This window comes from Chrysemys picta, chromosome 4 (assembly GCF_011386835.1).
Source record: "Chrysemys picta bellii isolate R12L10 chromosome 4, ASM1138683v2, whole genome shotgun sequence".
NCBI lineage: Eukaryota > Metazoa > Chordata > Testudines > Emydidae > Chrysemys > Chrysemys picta.
In genome coordinates, this window is record NC_088794.1 from 29,827,287 (window position 1) to 29,845,330 (window position 18,044).

At 42.5% G+C, this 18,044-nt stretch overlaps 1 protein-coding gene across 3 annotated transcripts in view; it reads left to right on the plus strand.

The window, feature by feature from the left end:
- PTDSS2 (phosphatidylserine synthase 2) overlaps positions 1 to 18,044 on the plus strand; it is a 75,170-nt gene continuing 57,126 nt past the window's right edge. For 2 of the 3 annotated variants that reach the window (XM_005310777.5, XM_065591872.1), the window contains exons 1-2: positions 1 to 334; positions 14,233 to 14,334. In XM_005310777.5, coding sequence (XP_005310834.1) covers positions 135 to 334; positions 14,233 to 14,334 — 302 coding nt within the window. In that variant the 5' untranslated portion in view covers positions 1 to 134. Of the gene's footprint in view, positions 335 to 14,232; positions 14,335 to 18,044 lie in introns of those variants that run through there. The other variant, XM_042862106.2, reaches the window with a different exon arrangement.

Here is an 18,044-nt window from a genome sequence, read left to right on the forward strand (position 1 = left end):
TAGAGGCGGGTGGTGACCTACGTGCGCGGGGTCGAGGGGGCGCCCCTTGTGAGGTGGTGTGGGCCGATGGGGCCGGCCGAGCCGAGCGGGGGCGAGCACGGAGTCGCCTGAGCCCCGCTGGCCGGGGCGACGCTATGCGGCGCGGCGAGAGGAGAAGCCACGGCGGGGCGCTGAGCAAGGCCGCCCTGGAGGAGCAGCCCGACGGCGGGGTGATGGAGGCGCCCCCGGGCTCCCGCGGAGTCTCGCCGCCCGCGGCCCCCGGCAGCGCCGCCCCCGGGCTCCGCCGCAGCACCGAGTCCGAGGTGTACGACGACGGCACCAACACCTTCTTCTGGTGAGAGACCGCTTCCTTCCCCCCCGGCCCGGGCACCGAGCCTGGCCCCTTCGCTCTCCCTAGCCAGCGCCCGGGGTCTCACTGACCTTGTGCTGCCTCCCCCGGCCAGCCCCAGCGGCTGATAAAGGCCCTGCCCCGAGACTCACGGATCCCCTGTGCACTCTGACCCCAGCGCCCAACTCCCCTTACTCAGTCCCTGTAGGACACCCAGGGAGCCTTTCACCCCAGTGGTGGCCAGGGGCCCGGTGCCACCTCCAGCTCTTCCCAGCGGGAGTGGCCAGGGCCCCTACCCCCCACCCTTTCTCTAGTTACTAACTCCCTTTGTACATGCCCCCACTAACACCCCGTCTTCATTCAAGCTGTTCCACACCTGGTTGGTTGGTGATTACACCAATATACCCATTAAACCACCTTTTCTGCCTCTATCGCCTACTTCCAGAAGGCATGGGGGGTATATGGTTGGGGTATGTGGAGGAGGGGGGTATCTGACACCCCCCCCGAAAACACTCTGGTGTTTTCTAGTGAGTGATGCTAATACCCTCTGCTTTCCTGCCAATACCTTCTCCACCTATTGCTCTTATCGTTTCCATTTTCTGGTGAATGATACATCTAGCTCCCAAGCCTATAGATCTAATCAGCTCTTCAGTAACACACCCTGATGAATGTCCGGTTATGTCTACACTACCACTTACATTGGCAAAATTTGTTACCCGGGGATGTGAATATTCCACCCCCTGGGTGACATAAATTATGCCGTCATAAGTGGTTGTGTGCACAGCACTATGTCAGTAGGAGAATGCCGCTTGTTGGGCGTGGATTAATTGCATTGATGGGAGAGTCTCTTTAGTGTAGACATAGTCTCAGTCCTTTAACCTCCCAGTCATACCTATCTTTAAATATAACTTGTGTAGTTCCTGCACAGCTCTTTCCTGTTGTTGTCAAACAAATAAGCAATCAGATCTGTAATCCCTTACAGCAGTGGTTTTCAACCTTTTTTCATTTGTGGACTCCTAAAAAATTTCAGATGGTGGTGTGGACCCATTTTGAAATCTTAGACATAGTCTGTGGACCACAGGTTGAAAACCACTGTTCTATGGGAACAACAACCTTTTGCGTACCCTTTAGACATATTCTGTGGACCTCCAGGGTCTGCAGACCACGGGTTGAAAACCACTGCCTTACAGTAAAGGTCCAGAATTATGACACAATAGAGTGGGGTGTGGTCTCTGCAACCAGAATCTTTTTGCTCTATTTTGTCTTGCTAGTCTCCCAATTTGATATTCGGTAATACTAGGGAATGAGAGAATGGCACCAGAGGGTATAACCAGGAGTAATTGCATAAAACTGAACGAAGGAAACTTTAGGCAGAGGATCAAGACACATTTTCTGGTATTGAGAAATATTTGGCTGTTAAAGTCTTCCAAGAATTGGATGCATAAGCCATGTTGCTTGGATCACTTAAGGATGAGTTACATGCAGACTTTATTTCAGTGTAAATGAACAGATTTAGTTACTGCAGTTCAAGTCTGTAGACACTCATTTTGGAATAAAAATGGCTAATGTTGATATAGCTAACTAAGCTATAGCCGTTTTTATTTCAAAATTAGAATGGTGCAAGTCGCTGTGTGGATAATTCAACTAAATTGCTTTAATTGATTTATTTTAAGTGGTGCAGACGTGTTTAGACCAGTCCTTGGGATGGAGCAGTAGTAAATATATTCTGTCCAGTACTTTCAGGGGGAAGAGGAAAGACAAACAACGACTCTCTCTAGTTGGTTAACATTTCTAATTTACATAATTTCTTTCCCTTTAGTTTTCTTCTGGTGAGTGATAATCTCTTTTTCCATAGATAAATACCCACAGTACTCTAATGTTGATTCTTGGGCTTTTGCAACGTTCTGACCCTGCCAAAATCCAGTTACTAACAAAATTAAATCACTCAACGTTTTGCTGCACTAATCAAGCACTCCTTGTTCTCCTGTAGTAGAACTTACTATGTAACAGTATTTGTCTAATGCTTCCTCCAAATCATCTAGTGAGTGGCAGCCTCATTCTTCACCAAGACATCGCTCCCACTCCTTCACCAAGTTACTCTGTAAATGAATTGCCTCACACACTGCTTTCTGGGAAAGTGGAATTTCATACTCCATCTTCATGTTGTTTTCTCTACACCATGTACACAGTTATCAGAAGAGCTGTGTGTGTTTGAGGGTAAAGGGATTCCCCCTCACATAGCTTGTCTTACATAATGTAATACCTCTTTATTGATCCAGAAAGGTAAAACCAATTTTACTTAGTCCACTTGACTGGTGGAACTTGCTTCATTTGGATTTACTGCATGTCAATTCCACAAGATGTGGTAAACATGATTTTTTCATCTGAAATGTGTCAATAGTCCATCTTAGTGCTAATGATTACATTGAGCTTCATGTCCATTTTTGTTGAATTTGTCACCTGAGACAGATTCATGCATACCTGGAAAACCTCAAAGGGAAATATTTCAACATCCTCTTCCATTCTGGAGTTTCTTGAGAAATTTGGCTCTCTATGTGTATAAGTTCCCATAATGTTTCTCTGGGACTTTCTTGAGCTGCATGCCATCGTTTTCTGGAAAAGGAAATCAAGTTACTGGGTATCTTTAAAATTTTGTTTTAAAAAGAAATGCATTCATTGGCTTGATCTACAGACCGAACAGAGAACATGCTCAGCTGACACTAGAAAGGAGAGGCTCAGTAGGAGGGGGAAAACATGAACAGAGGAAGATCTGATTTGGCTTGAGCATTGCATTAGTGAGAAGCTCCTGGCTCTGGATCCGCTGGCTTTGGCAGTAATGAAAGAGGGGATGTGTTGATCTTGATGGCTCCTGTGATACATTTCTGCTAGTTTAAATCTCAGCAAGAAATATCCAGATGCTGCTAGATCCCAGGATAGTCAATAGAAAATTATTTGGAGCCTGCTGTACCAAAAGTACATCTGGCTAGGAAAGAACATTATCTTCAGGGTGCAGGAACTATCTGGGAGAGAACACTCTGGGAACTTACCACGTCCAGGCTCTATTACCGGATCTCGCTGAGGTCTACAGATAGTGCCACCTTGTAAATGGAAAATGGGTAAAACTGTCACTTGTTTGTTGTTTTTAAATGTCATTTTGTTTTGCCAAATTGTTTAAAGTTTAAAAATTCTAATACTGTTCTGAATTTCCTGGTTATATTTTGTGGAAATAGCTGCGTGTTCTGCCATTTTCATAGGGCCTTCCTCTACATGAAGGCTTTAAGTGAATTTGTCATTAAAAGTCTGTATTAGGTGTTGTGATTAGAGCTGGTATCTGAATATACTAGATTAATCAAAAATGCCATAATAAATAATGCTGTTATTTTCATACCTGCCACTCTAAGCAGAGTTAGGTTGACCAAATGTGCCATTATCTCCATGGCTGTCTTAGGAGAGAGCTTCTTTAGTGTACAGTATTTCCCATGCATTGCTTGGTCCTCACTAGAAGAACAGTGAGGGCAAACACTACAACTGCAGTGTAACTTTTCAGTGTTGTAGAATTAGCATAATCAGCAATAATAGTGCCTATCCTCATGATATTTAAGCGCTGACAGCCAAAATTTCCAAAGAAAGTGTCCATAGAAGTTTCAATGAATATTGAGGGATATGGCAATCTAGTTCTCACCCAGCAGGATGTTGGGTTTGCCTCACTGACTACTTAAATGAGATTATGGTCTTTTGTATTTGTGGCTGTGTGAATTACATAGGACCCAGAGCTACTACCCTTGAAATCCACCGATGTCTGAACTCAGTTACTGGTGTGGCCTATCCAGTGTGAGAAATGGAAAGTATTTAATAGATTTGTAGACACAATAAAAGGAACCCTTCCTAGAGTAATACAGCTTAATTTGCATAAGTAGCTTCACTGTCATAAATGTGGTTCTTTTGAAACTTTAACATTTAGCTTTAGCTATAACACCTTTTGCAGAGCTTTAAAACAGACCCAGATATGAATGTAGTTAAACTTTGCAAATTGGCTTTTTTTGGCATGAGAAAATGAAACTGGTGCTGTGTGTCCCAACTGAGGGTTACTAAAACGGCAAAATGTTAAATCTGTATTCTGAGGTCATGCATATTTTTGTCAGGAGCAGAAATATGTCAAATACAAGGGGAAGAGGGATAGGGGAGAAGAAACCTTACAGTTGAGCTAGGTTAACACAGTATAGCCTTCTCTTCAGTTTTTGCACTTGCCCTGAAAATACATTAAATATTTACCCCTTGTGTTGATTGCAAAACATGTTGGTTTTAGAGCAGGGTTGGAAGTATACAGTTAGCCAGGAAAGCTTCCTGCTCACCCTGGGCAAGTGCGTCCATCGTCTTCCACAGATTCTAAACTTTCATTGGAAGTTTCTTGCTCTTATGGTTGTGAAGAAAGCCTTCTTTGTGGCAGGGACTGGCTTTTGTTACGTTGGCATAATGCCTAGCACAATGGGGCTGACTCTCATGGGGCTACCACTATACAAATAATAACTAATGCAGTGCTGTCTTTGTAAGTTTGCAGGCATACAGCTTCAGTGCCACAGCTGCAGCTCAGTTTCTGCAAGTTGCAGAATAGTGGTCCATTTTTCATTTTTCTCAGTCTTCATGGGGTTGTTTCATTCTGCTGCAGCCTGGGCTAACTATGAGTGCATTTGCTTGGAAGTACATGAAAACAGGGTGAATAGCCGCTAAAAACCTCTTTCTTAGCAGCAGGGAAGCTGAGAGGAATAGTGTAGCAGAGACGCATCTCATTACAGTAGGCTGGGGATGTGTGCTGCGAATCCCCATTCTTATGGTAGTTGTGGGACTCATGGGAAAAAGAATAAATGTCCCTTCCAGCAGTCAGAGAGGATTAGGTGCAGGGATTTCAAGTGTCTAACATCGACCCACCATAGCTGATAGTCATAAACTTTAAGGTCAGTAGGGGCCATCTGGATCATCTAGTCTGACGTCTTGTGGCCTGGTGTTATATAGAATTTCAGTTACCCCTGTATTGAGCCAATAACTTCTTTGACTAAAGCACATCTTCTGGAAAGACATTCTCTATTTTTTGGAGTCTTCAAATAGAGAATCAATTGCTTCCCTTGGTAGTTTGTAACAATGGTTAATCACCCCTCTTTTTAAAAAAGAAAAAGTACTTTTATTTTTAATTTGAATTTGCCTGGTTATAACTCCCAGCCATTGGTTCTTGTTATGCCTTTTTCTCTTATGTTAAAAAGCCCTCAAGTATCTCATTTTCAGTGATGGTATATATGAAACATGGAGTCCCCACACAAGATTCAGGAACAGAATTCTAGTGGATAATGAAGAGGGGTGAGGGCTAGAACTGATATTTTGTTGTGCTAGTACAGTTTCTACAGAATTTTTTCAGGGCTGTTTTAGAGGAAGACAAGTTAGGGACTTGACAAAGAAATCAGAACTGCAGAAATTCTAGTCTAAATGGCGCAGGTCCTCTATTTTTGAGGTTTCTAATGTTGTCTTTTGGTCAGTGGAGCCTCTCCTAATGGTCAGCAGAATGAAACCGTTCAAGAACCAAGCAGTGAGGGATTGCGGGAGAGGATTTTTTTCTGACAGTTTGTACAGTGGCCCGCTGAATGAAATGTTGACAAGTCACTGCTTACTTGCACATATTCCTGGTCCCAGACAAACTAGGAACTATATGTTGATGACAAGAGGCTTTTACAAGAGGACATTAGAAGAAAGAGGTTAATGGCTTAACCAGCTGGTAAAGAGGAGGAATAAAATAGGAGATTTGAGGACAGCTTTGTATGAACGTTTCTTAGTCCATACTCTATTAATAGGCGCTATACCCCTTTCAAGAAGGGAGCAGTCTTTGTGTTTGAAGCTCTTAATATTGCTATGCTGTATGAATTGATAGCTCTTAAGGTGAGCCCAGTTGCGGTCTCATTCTCCACTCTCTTAACTTTAATCTCCTTTCTATTCCTTGTGATTGACGCTTTCTGTTCAGCTTGGAGCTGCAGGGATGGAGCTTTCAGTTGGAGCTGCAGGGGCAGTACCTGTGGGCGCGGCAGCATGAGAGCCGCCTGGCCGCGCCTCTGCGTAGGAGCTGGAGAAGGGACGTACTGCGGCTTCCAGGAGCCGTTTGAGATAAGCTCCGCCCAAACCTGCACCCCTGATCCTCTCCCCATGCCCCAATCCCCTGCCCCAGCCCTGATCCCCCTCCCGCCCTCTAAACCCCTTGATCCCAGCCTGGAGCACCCTCCTGCACCCCAAATCTCTCATCCCCAGCCCCCCCCCGAGCCTGCACCCCAACCCCCTGTTCCTGCCTGAAGCCCCTTCCCACACCCTGAACTCCTCATTTCTGGCCCCACCCCAGAGCCCGCACCTCCAACCAGAGCCCTCTCCCCCTCCTGCATCCCAACCCCATTTTGTGAGCGTTCATGGCCCGCCATACAATTTCTATTCCCAGATGTTTCCCTCAGACCAAAACGTTTGCCAACCCCTGCACTTGAGTATGTGTCCTAGGGATAGTATTAAATAGCATTAAAACTGATATCTGCAATTCTTTAGTGTAAATACTCGAGCAGGAGGGAGGAGGTGATTGGGAGGCATTAGGGGTTTTGCAGGGCTCTTGGGGTGAAGAGACTGGGGGACGGGGAGCTGTGTCTGTCCTAGGGACTAGTGTGGCAGGAACACTGTGTCTGAGGTATTGGCACTCAAAGGGTTCTTTCAGGGATCTGAAGCAGGAGGGCTGAAACATTGTTATCTGACTTGTTTTGTAAATTGCTTTGGAATCCAGAGGTCAGAAGGAAAGCACTGGGGGGAATAAATCAGTTTCATACTGCTAGAAGGCTAACCTAACTTTTGCCCACTGGCACGCGCTCTCCTTCTCCTTAGTTGAGGATTTTTTGTTTTTTAATAATTTAATTCAAGTGTTTCTTTGGGTTTTTTTATTTGTATCCCTTTTAATCTTATCTATATTAAAAAATAACACTGGTTTAACTAAATTGATTTTAAATTATTTAAACTTTCATGAACCTGTGATGCAAAAGCCCTAAATAAGATTAAGCCTTGTTTAAAATGCATCTGCATTAGGAGTTTGACTTTTAGCTAGATCAGTTTTAAAACTAATTCTTGTAAGTCACGAACTCCATAGTATAGAAAAGGTCTGAATCTGTGTTTACCTTTCCAACCAGCAGAAAAATTAATTTTGCAACCTTAGCTAGTCTTCAAATTGCTGCTATTGGTGCTGCCATGGACATACCACTGGACATTACTGAAGTGGGTGTCGGGGGGAATGTTGTGTTAAGAAAAATGGGTGTTTGTATCCTTATCAAGCATCACAAGTATGTACAGAAATTTAATAAGGACGTTATGTACCTTTACAAACGCACTCAACGTTTGTTAATTGCCCAATAGCAGGTATTTCTTGATTGCCCTGTTTTTTTGTAGCTTTAAAGCTCCAAGTTTTGAAGCTCTAACCTAGATTTTTAAGCTCTTTGGGGCAAGCACTGTATCTGCTGCAGTCTAGAAAGCACAGCAGGGTGCTGAACCTACTTAGGCCTGTCAGACACTGCTGCAATATATACACAAAAAAAGTACTTGTCCCAATGTGGTTGTTCTGAGCTATTCTTCTGGGGTTTAGGTGATGAGAAATAAAGCAATAAAAGAGCATCAAATATGGGAGAGAAGTGGGGGGTGGCATATAAATCAGGAAGGGATACAGTTCTGTGTTGCATGTTCCTAAAAAGAATAGAAATAGATCAGCAGAAAAAAATACTTCATGCCTTTACTGCATGTAGTTTTACTGAAATCTGTTTTATAATGGAGTGGCAATAGCTTTTCCTTATTTAAGTCTGCAATCAGCCTTCACTCTAAAACCCTGTATTTCGTCCCTCGGTAACTATGGATTGGGAAACTGGGTTAGCTTAAACCACCAGCCATACTTTGAAGACAATGTTTATGCAAAGCCTGATGCAAATCTGTCAACTGTTTGAGTTAGCTGTTAAAAGCTTGACTGTGTCTCCCTCTAGCTCAAAAGTTTGCTTCTACTTTAAACTTTCCATAGAGTAAAATCTCCTTGAAAGGATGTGTGCTGGCTGTACTTGAAGAAAATGGCTTGTAACTAAGCAAAGTTACTGGTATTTGAATAATTTCAGGGGCCCAATCCTGCTCCCTTGGATTTGACTAGGAGTCTTGCCACTGGCTCCATTAAGAAGAGGATTAGGCCCTGTTTCTGTGAGCATGTTGCCCTCTATGGTTGGTTAAAGCAAAGAAAGTATATAGCTTCCAATGACACAAGGACATTTAACACTGTAGGATTGGAGCCTAACTCTCATGCACATGCTTAACTTTAGCATGTGAGTAGTCTGACTTCAGTGGAACTACTCACATGCTTAAAGTTAAGCATATGTGATTGAAAGCTTGGTGCCTGAGAGTTTCCTTTACTTCCAGTAATACAAAGCTTGTGGTTCTCTGCAGAACAAGGGGTTCAACTCCTAATTCTTCAGGAAAAGAGACCTAATAGTGTCTCCTTCGTCAATACTGTAACAGTTCCTTTATAAAGCAGGTTTTACTCTCCCTTGAAACTCCCAAAAATGACCAATAGTACGACAACCCTAAAAATTGAAGACCTGTTTTTTTGGTTAATTAGAGTAAGTTCTAACCTTGAATAAATGTAGCTACTACCTTTACAGAAATAAGCTTTAGGAATAGCTTTTTGAAGCATTTGCTGTTTGATGCCCTCCTCCCCCAAATCAGCCCAATGAAATCTTATTACATCACAGAAGTTATTTTTTGAGTATTCCCAGGCAATCTCACTTTTTAAAAAAGTTCATGAACAGCACTTATATACCACAGTAGTAAGTGATCTGTAAATACAGATAAGTTAGGTACATTTTTCATTGGCTCATCAGTTTTCAGGGGCAGAAATATTAAATATTTAAAGGAATTGCTGCCATTTGAAAGCAAGACCTGATTCAGTCACTGAAACTGTCATAAGGAAAAGCTGATGGAGAATATTTTACAACCTCTGTCCTCAACTAACTTTTTCATTAAGCAAAGGCAGAGAGACTGGGATGACTGATTACTTCTACATAATGCAGCCTTGTCAACAAGTTCTTTCCATGATCCTTATAAATACATTGGGGTGATGCAGTGTGGACAGACAATACATTTTTTTTGCCGGTTTCTTCTCACAGCAAAGCTATTTTTGGAATTGATAAAATTAAAGGAGCAAATGGTGCTATTAAGCTAATAATCTTATGACCTCCATTTCATTTATTTGAAAACTACACACAAGATGTTTTTAAAACAAACTTGGAAGTTGCATAAACAGGCTTTAAAAATGTATGTTTGCTATGGACCATGCACCATCATATCATTTACAAAACTCAAGCACTTAAAATAAAAAAAATGGGTAGTTAGCTACATAGTAAATCTTACACTGCACTTGTAATCTACAATACACTCCATCGGTAATCATAAAATATAAACATGCTAAATGGCCTGAGTTTCATATGTATGCATTAGTGACACATTGATCAGGTCCAAATTCACATTCTAAATCCGTATAATTAAACTAATAAAATAAACAGATGCCATTGCTGTTAAATACAGTATTTTATCAAAAAGCTTGCTGCCAACTGATAGTTACTGATATTTTTCATTTACCATATATACTTGTTCATTATCCCGTTCGTTTATAAGCCGACCCCCCAAGATGGTTAGGTTAAAAATAGCAAAAACTGTATGACCCTTTCATAAGCCGACCCTATATTTCAGGGGTTGGCAAACTTTGCCTCCTTGCCTGTTAGGGTAAGCCGCTAGTGGGCCTGGATGTTTTGTTTACCTGGAGCATTCACAGGCACGGAGCCCCTCAGCAGGGAATAGGGGGGTTGAATGGGGCAGGGGTCCCGGGGAGAGCAGTCAGGAAGGAGAGGGGAGGTTGGATGGGGTGCCGGGGGGCAGTCAGGGGTGGGGATTCCAGGGGGGACAGGGAGCAGGGGGAGTGGATGGGGCAGAGGTCCCGGGGGGGGGCAGTCAGGAAGGAGAGGGGTTGGATAGGGCGGTGGGGGGCAGTTAGGGGTGGGGATTCCAGGGGCAGTCAGGGACAGAGCAGAGGGGGTGGATGGGGCAGGGGTCCCGGAGGGGCAGTCAGGAAGGAGAGGGGTTGAATGGGGCGGCGGGGGGCAGTTAGGGATGGGGCAGAAAGGGGACAGGGAGGAGGAGGGGTGGATGGGGCAGGGGTTCCAGGAGGCCGTCAGGGAACGGGGGGGTTGGATGGGACAGGAGTCCCCGGGGGGAGGGGGAGCAGGGGCCGGGCCATATGTGGCTGTTTGGGGAGGCACAGCCTCCCCTAACCGGCCCTCCACACAGTTTCGGAAACCCAATGCGACCCTCAGGCCAAAAAGTTTGCCCGCCTCTGTCCTAGATGGATGCCCTAACAACCAGGCTACAAAGTCATTCTCTCTGGCTACCTGCCTAGTATGCTGGGTTTTGTAAATTGGAGTCTAAGGGATCTGTGTCTGCCCATTCATTGCATAGGCAACCTAGGTGCCTAATTCAGAAACAACACTTTGATTCACAAAGCCTGTGATTTATTTATTTATCTAGCCACCTAAAAGTTAGGTATTGCTATGCTCAGTATCATATCTCCTAGTACAGGGGTCGGCAACCTTTCAGAAGTGGTGTGCCGAGTCTTCATTTATTCACTCTCATTTAAGGTTTTGCATGCCAGTAATACATTTTAACGTTTTTAGAAGGTCTCTTTCTATAAGTCTATAATATATAACTAAACTGTTGTATGTAAAGTAAATAAGGTTTTTAAAATGTTTTAGAAGCTTCATTAAAAATTGAATTAAAATGCAGAGTCCCCCGGACCGGTGGCCAGGACCCGGGCAGCGTGAGTGCCACTGAAAATCAGCTCGCGTGCTGCCTTCGGCACCCGTGCCATAGGTTGCCTACCCCTGTCCTAGTACTTAACACACACACCTGCTGGCCCTGTCAACACAGATTTGTGAATTTCCCAGCCCCCTTTTTCTAGAAAAACCCAAACCATGGATTGTATATTTCCAGTTTGTGAACTTCTGTCACACTGATGTATTTATGTGAATCTAACTTTATTTGAAATTTTGGTACCAAAGACATTAGGTTATAATTTCAATTTGCGAATGAAAACTCATAAAAAGCTAAAAGAGAAGTGATGAGAACTTAAAGGTTCTTGTTGTGCATATTAAACAAGAAACCCTGGTATTTTAAATGTCAGGGTATTGCTGTGATACCTAGATTAACAGAGCCATGGGGACAATTCCCAGAGCACATGAAACATTCAGGAGCATTGAATTTTCACCTTGATGATCTTTCCATAAAGGGATGAGTGAAATTAGAGCATCAGTGTGTTCTTGTAGATGACTTACTACATCTATTTATTCAAATGAGGGTACGCTTCTAGGCTGAATACATCTTATTTAGCAAGCTCTGAGGGACTAAAAATATTTTTGAGAATAAATTGTTTTTGTTGGGTACATGTCTTAAAGTAGACGGAGGAGTTGATGAGGACAGCAGTCATGACTGTATTGTAACCTCCTCTTAGATTACTTTATAAAAAGAACATTTAAGAAATAATTCAAAGAATGAAATATCTGTATAATATGCAGCCTTGAAAACTTCAGGGAAAGATTGGAGCTTCTTCCAGTGATGCAGCATTCTTGTTACAGTGACTCGTTGTAATTAAGAGACCATGTTCAGGATAACTAAATTAGATAAACTCACGCAGTGTCCTATTGCATAATATCCTTTAGGAAGGGATTGTATCTAGTTTTTAAACTAGTATAGTGCTGTGTAAAATAGGAGTTGAGTCATATGACTGGCCAATGAATGTTAAGTATGTGATGTCTGAATCATCTGGGTTTCCCTCCCCTCCCCCCTGCATTCTGAGAGGAGGCTCTGGTCAAAATGTAGATACATCTGTTTAGCAGGAAGCTTGCTATCCTGAAGCCTGTGAATAAGATTTGATATATTCAAAAATCATAAAGAATGTAGTTCTTAAGCAACTGCTATGTGTTTCTGGAGTTAATCTGTATGCTTTGTTTGGATTATGTGGAAGGACAGTTTTAAATGTTGAACATTTCTTAAGTGGCAGAAGAGAATTGCACCTGTCTATGAGGTATTATTGCATGTTTTCCTTGGAGATTAATAGACCTGTTTGAGTGCTGATTATGTTTTGAAACCTTGAGTTATTGTTGGGAAAAATGTGGTTCTGAGTAGAACTTACCTTATATTTTAGAAGGCAATTTAATTTGTTGCTTTAGTTTTTCAAGCTGGTGAGGGAATTTTTATAAAATTGCTTGTAGCTCTTTGAGTTGCATTAGTTGCATTTTAAGGAAATGAATGAGTATGGAAATGTAAGACTAGCACAACTTGAGCCACAACCAAACTTGTTAAGAGCTAGCCTTCATTAAGGATAATTCTGTCCTGTTTTTGAAGTTTTATACCCAAGTTACTTTAAATATCTGGTAGCAAACTAGTGCTATAGTTCTGAAAAGTTAAACACTTTCATGGTATGCTTTGATCTCTGATGATTTGACTTCCATTAAACTTTCCAAAACATTCACTTTATGGCTGAGGCCAGAGTGAGAAGTTCAAAGTAATGACAGTAAATGAAAATATGGATTTCATAATGAAAAATGGTCCACTTCAAACTAACTGTGTTGTTGCTGCAATACTACAGTTTATTGTATACCTCATTTCTGAGGTTTAAGATCGGTAGACATACATGCAGCAATAATAATCCAAACACGTTGTGCCTCAATTTATGACTCTATTGTTTTAACTCTTACGACATTCACGTGAGCTTCTATAAACATTTTCTCACTGTAGACAATACTACTAAAAAACTAGGTGTGATATAAATGATGACTTCACTCCTATTCTGCCATATCAATTATACCTATAGCTAAAGTATTGAATGTGGCATTTTAGTGGCAAATTTAATGCCAAAATATCCATATATGATCTTGTGGTTATCAGTAGGTACATGCATGACGTGGTGGTGTTGAGTTTATGGTGGCAATGGATTTCATGATAAGCAAATGGGATCTGAGTATCAAGAAGTTAAAGGGCTCTTTAAACGTGAAATATGAACTCACTGTTCAGATTTTACATTGCAGAATTGTAGAATTCACTCTCCCTTATTTCTAGATTGAAATTGTTTGTGGACACAGTTCTATACAGTTTGATTTAGTGACAGGGAAAATCTCCATTTCCGCTCAGTAAAAATGATGAAGCAAACATATGAGTCCTAATTAATCTATTTTCTCATAAAACAACCTCTAAATAGTATGTGCTGATGCTTTCAAAGGAATTTAGATGGTTTTTAATCTTCTGTTCAGTTAGTCAGTTTTTCTGTTGCTAACAAACTGTGTACTGGGAATTAGTGAAAATGACAATACACAAAGTGCTTTCAAATACACAAAGCAAACATACTGAGAAATCGGGAAAGAATTTCACTTTTTGTAATCTTAAGTGTTTGTAATAATAGTTGGTATAAAATGTTCAGTCAAGTTGATTTTTTTTCAAGTTGATGCCCTTCACTACGCAAGTGTTTCTACAAATCCTCCAGTGGAGAAGCATTATAAGGGAAAACATAAAAGTACCAGGTTTGAGAACTTTTTAAATTATAAGCCTGTCACACATGGAAGTAAGTTTTTAATGCTGACAATGTTCTGTGCTGCATAGTGCACAGAAATACAATCTAACGTGTACTGAAATGTAAAGCACCTTAAGTGTTACCAGTGCCTGTCTAGCTTTCAATAAAATAGCCCAATATGCTGGTCTTTTGTAACGATTCCTCCCCCCACCCCACCCCATTCTGATCTAGTGTTAATTGACTTTTTTCTTAACTGCAGGAGAGCTCACACCTTAACAGTCCTGTTTATCCTCACATGTGCGCTGGGATATGTAACTTTGCTTGAAGAAACTCCACAAGATACAGCCTACAATACAAAGAGGTAACTATCCTTTGCAGAAGTGTTGCAATATAGCATTTGTCCTGTTAGTATGAAACTAGCAAAACTAAACTACAACCTATAAGCTCATCTGGTACAAAAGTCTTTGAATTTAGTCTCTAATCAGTGTAGTGTTTCTTACTGTAATGAGCTCCTATGCATATGTGTAAATATAACTAATTATAAAATCTCTTAATGCATTCAGTTGTTTCTGTGGCAACTCATTCTGTCTCTTTGCTGATGTGTTGAGGCCTGTCTTTTACAATATATAAACAAGCTAAGTTTGCTGTGTGAACTGTAAATTAATTACTTGTATGTTTATGCAAGGCTTTGGTTGAGGTTTTAATAGAAATGCACATTTGGGCTGTGAGCAAACATGAGAACTTGTACCCCAAATGGTAACTTTCAGAAAATAAAGTTTTTAGAATTATTTCATACTTGAATGTGTTCCATCAGTACAATTATGTTCTATTCAAACTGATCAAGCTTAATCAAACATTTCCTCTATAGAAGTAGAGCAGGAAAACGATGATTACATCTCCTTACTTTGTATAGGGAGTGAACTTTGTGTGTGTTTTTGCAAGAGTGCACAAACAAAAGTGTTCCTTCCCCATCATTAGGGAGTCCCTGTCTTCAAGACCTAAATCTTTTCCTAACTAAATTGATGGAGGGACCTTCTTTTCCAGTCTCTCTTGAACATCTATCAATCAAAACATCCTTCCTGATAACAGTTATCGTATATACTCGATCATAAGCTGGTTCGTTTATAAGCTGACCCCCCCCCCCCCCGCCCAAGATGGATAAAAAATTTCAATTTTTACTTATAATCCGTTCATAAGCCGACCCTATAATTCAGGGGTCAGCAAACTTTGGCTCCCGCGCCATCAGGATAAGCCGCTGGTGGGCCGAGATGGTTTGTTTACCTCGAGCGTCCGCAGGCACGGAGGTAAACCTAAGTAAGCAAAGTGTCCCGGCGCGCCAGCTGCTTACCCTGACAGGCCAGGACAGCAACTGGTGGGGAAATTTTTTGTGGGGGAGAAGCTGGGAGTCAGGGGAGTAACCCCTGTGACCACCCCCCACATGACCCCACCCCTAGCCCGGGACCCCCACACTCTCCCCATCCCTTCCCACCTTTTCTGGGGAGGGCTAGGGGGGGATGTCTCTGACCTGGCTGGAGCTGCTCCAGCAGGCTGGGCAGCACGGCCGCAGGCTGCTTCGGTGGGCCAGACTGGGTGGCGCGGCCGCAGCATGTTCCAGCGGGCTGGGCTGGGCAGCACGGCCGCAGCCTGCTCCGCCGCCTGTGCGGCGCAGCCACAGCTTGCTCTAGGGGGTGGTGCCGAGCGGCATGGCTGCAGCCTGCCAGCCCCGGAGCTGCAGCTGCTTCAGAGGCTGGGGGGAGAGCAGCGTGGCCAAGCGGAGAGACTCTGGCCCCTGCTCTTCCCTTCTGTCTCTGCTGTCTGTGCTGTTTCTCCTTGCTCCCTCTGTTGGGGGAGGGGCTGTGTCCCACCTCTCCCTTTCTATACCCGTTCATAAGCCGACCCCTGTCTCTGTTGCTTCCCTTTTTTTACTAAAAAAATTCGGCTTATGAACGAGTATATACGGTATGTCTGTGGAGAGGTTGAGTGAGCTTAGTGCTTTCATTCTACTTTATACTGTGGTCCACAAGGAAAGTTATCACAATTCCATCCCAGCTTCATGTTTAAGGTGTTCTCAATGTATTTCTCCATGTTCTTTGCAGACTCTTCTTCTACGGAGGGAAACTTGTCTCCGTATTGTAGATTTAAGGACACACTGTTTTTACCTGGAAAACACCAGGCCTTTGAGAAGATAAAGTATCTTGTTTGTATCATGTAGGGAGAAGTGCCAAGGGAGAACCCATTACCAATCAAAGGCTTTCTCACTGGATTAGTAGATGTATAGAATATAGTTATACTTTAGCTAGGAAACCAGGGCCCCATGGTTTACAAGAGCCACTGCAGCATCAGTAGCATGCCGCTGGCAGGTTTCCCTGGTGCAAATATGCAAAGCAGCATCTTGGAAGTCGATGCACACTTACACCAGATGCTATTTATATTCAGCATTGCACTCCAATGCCTGGTTTGGGAGGGCAGTGCTACAGTCCATATTTATCTGTGAACACCTTGCCCACTATCCACCTGGGAGAGCACTGCTTGCTAATCTCCCTTAAGGGGAATACACATAGGCCATCAAAGAAGAGATTATTTACTGTTTTGAGAGTTGCCTCTGTGTATTCACTCTACCCATCCACCGTCCCATCTACCTTGGAGTTCTGTATAACATCAGACCTCAGTAGTTAGGGAAAAGAAACAAAAGGTCATTGGGGGGGTGTCCACTCCCTTGTATACAAGGTGATAATGTCAACTGTGAGTGCCAAGTTTTTAAGGCAATTCCACAGCTCAACTTCATGAGCACCATATCCCATATGTGTGAATATACAGACTCTGGAAAAACTGCTATTGATAAGCAACCTCTTTGCTGTCTAATAATTATATAACTTCAGCCCTTTTCATGGTCACCAAATGTATGGTTGCGTACCTCCTATCCTTCTTCGGTTATACCAATATGTTGAGGAGAGTTTGTGTGTTCACTGACTGAGATAGCAACCTCAGAACACACCTATCTTTGTATTCCAATAAATAAAGTTGGATTTGGCAGTGATGTGTGGTTAGAATGGACTAGATAGTAGTGTTGAGTGGCTAGAAATTAGAGCCCCAGCAATGTGGAACTGAGTTCTGATTGCAGCTCTGCCATTAGCTTGACTTGTGACCTAGAACCATCATCATAATTTCCAGATAGGGAAGAGGTGAAAAGAGGTATGTTGAGGATTCATTGTTTGTAAAGTGCTATATAAATGTGTCACATAGTCATACCTCCCTCAGAAGTTCCCTTGGGGGGGTGGAGGGGGAATACCCAGACAGCCAGGATAACTCAAGAATCTGAAGGTGGTTGTTCACTGCAACATCTTTATTCTTTTATTATTATGCCTTCTTGACTTGGAAGTTAGAGTTGCTTGTATAGTGACCTGAGGTTCAGTCTCAAAATTATGGTGCAGCCAAGTTTCAGCAGTCCCCTGTAATTTATTCAGGCACATGGGCTTGCAGAAGGCTACCAGAAACAAGCTTTTCTTCAGACTCGTTTTCCCCTGCTGCAACTTGGGTTTTGTTAGGTATTACTTCCTGTAGCTTTGTAAGTGGCTTTTCAATCTCCTTGGTGTGAGATTGATGCCTTTTCTCTGCATTCCTGTTATTGCTAATGCTTCGTTATCTTTATCAAACACTAGCTACAGTGTTAAGAAACAGCCCGGGAAAAGAGCCTGTGTAATAACACCTAGAAGAATGAGATCATCTGCTGTTTCAGAGTACAAACCCTTTATAAAAAGATGAGCCTGTTTGGATGTGCTGAAGGAAACCCTCAAGAACATTTGATCTCTCTGCTAGATAGTTCTGATGTGCTGAAAGAAACATTCGAAGAGAAGCTTTTCTTGTTGTTTTGCTGTATATGATTGAGCTTACTTTTTTATCAGCCCCTCCATTTTGACTTTAGGGTTGTGTGGCAGTTATGTACCTCATTCTGTGTTTATACACAGTAATTTTAGCCAATAAATTTCAAACCTATTCTAGTGTTCCTTGTAGAAAATAAAATGTGTTTAGTTCCTAGAACCCCCCAAAAAGTGGAGTGCCTGGTTTTATACC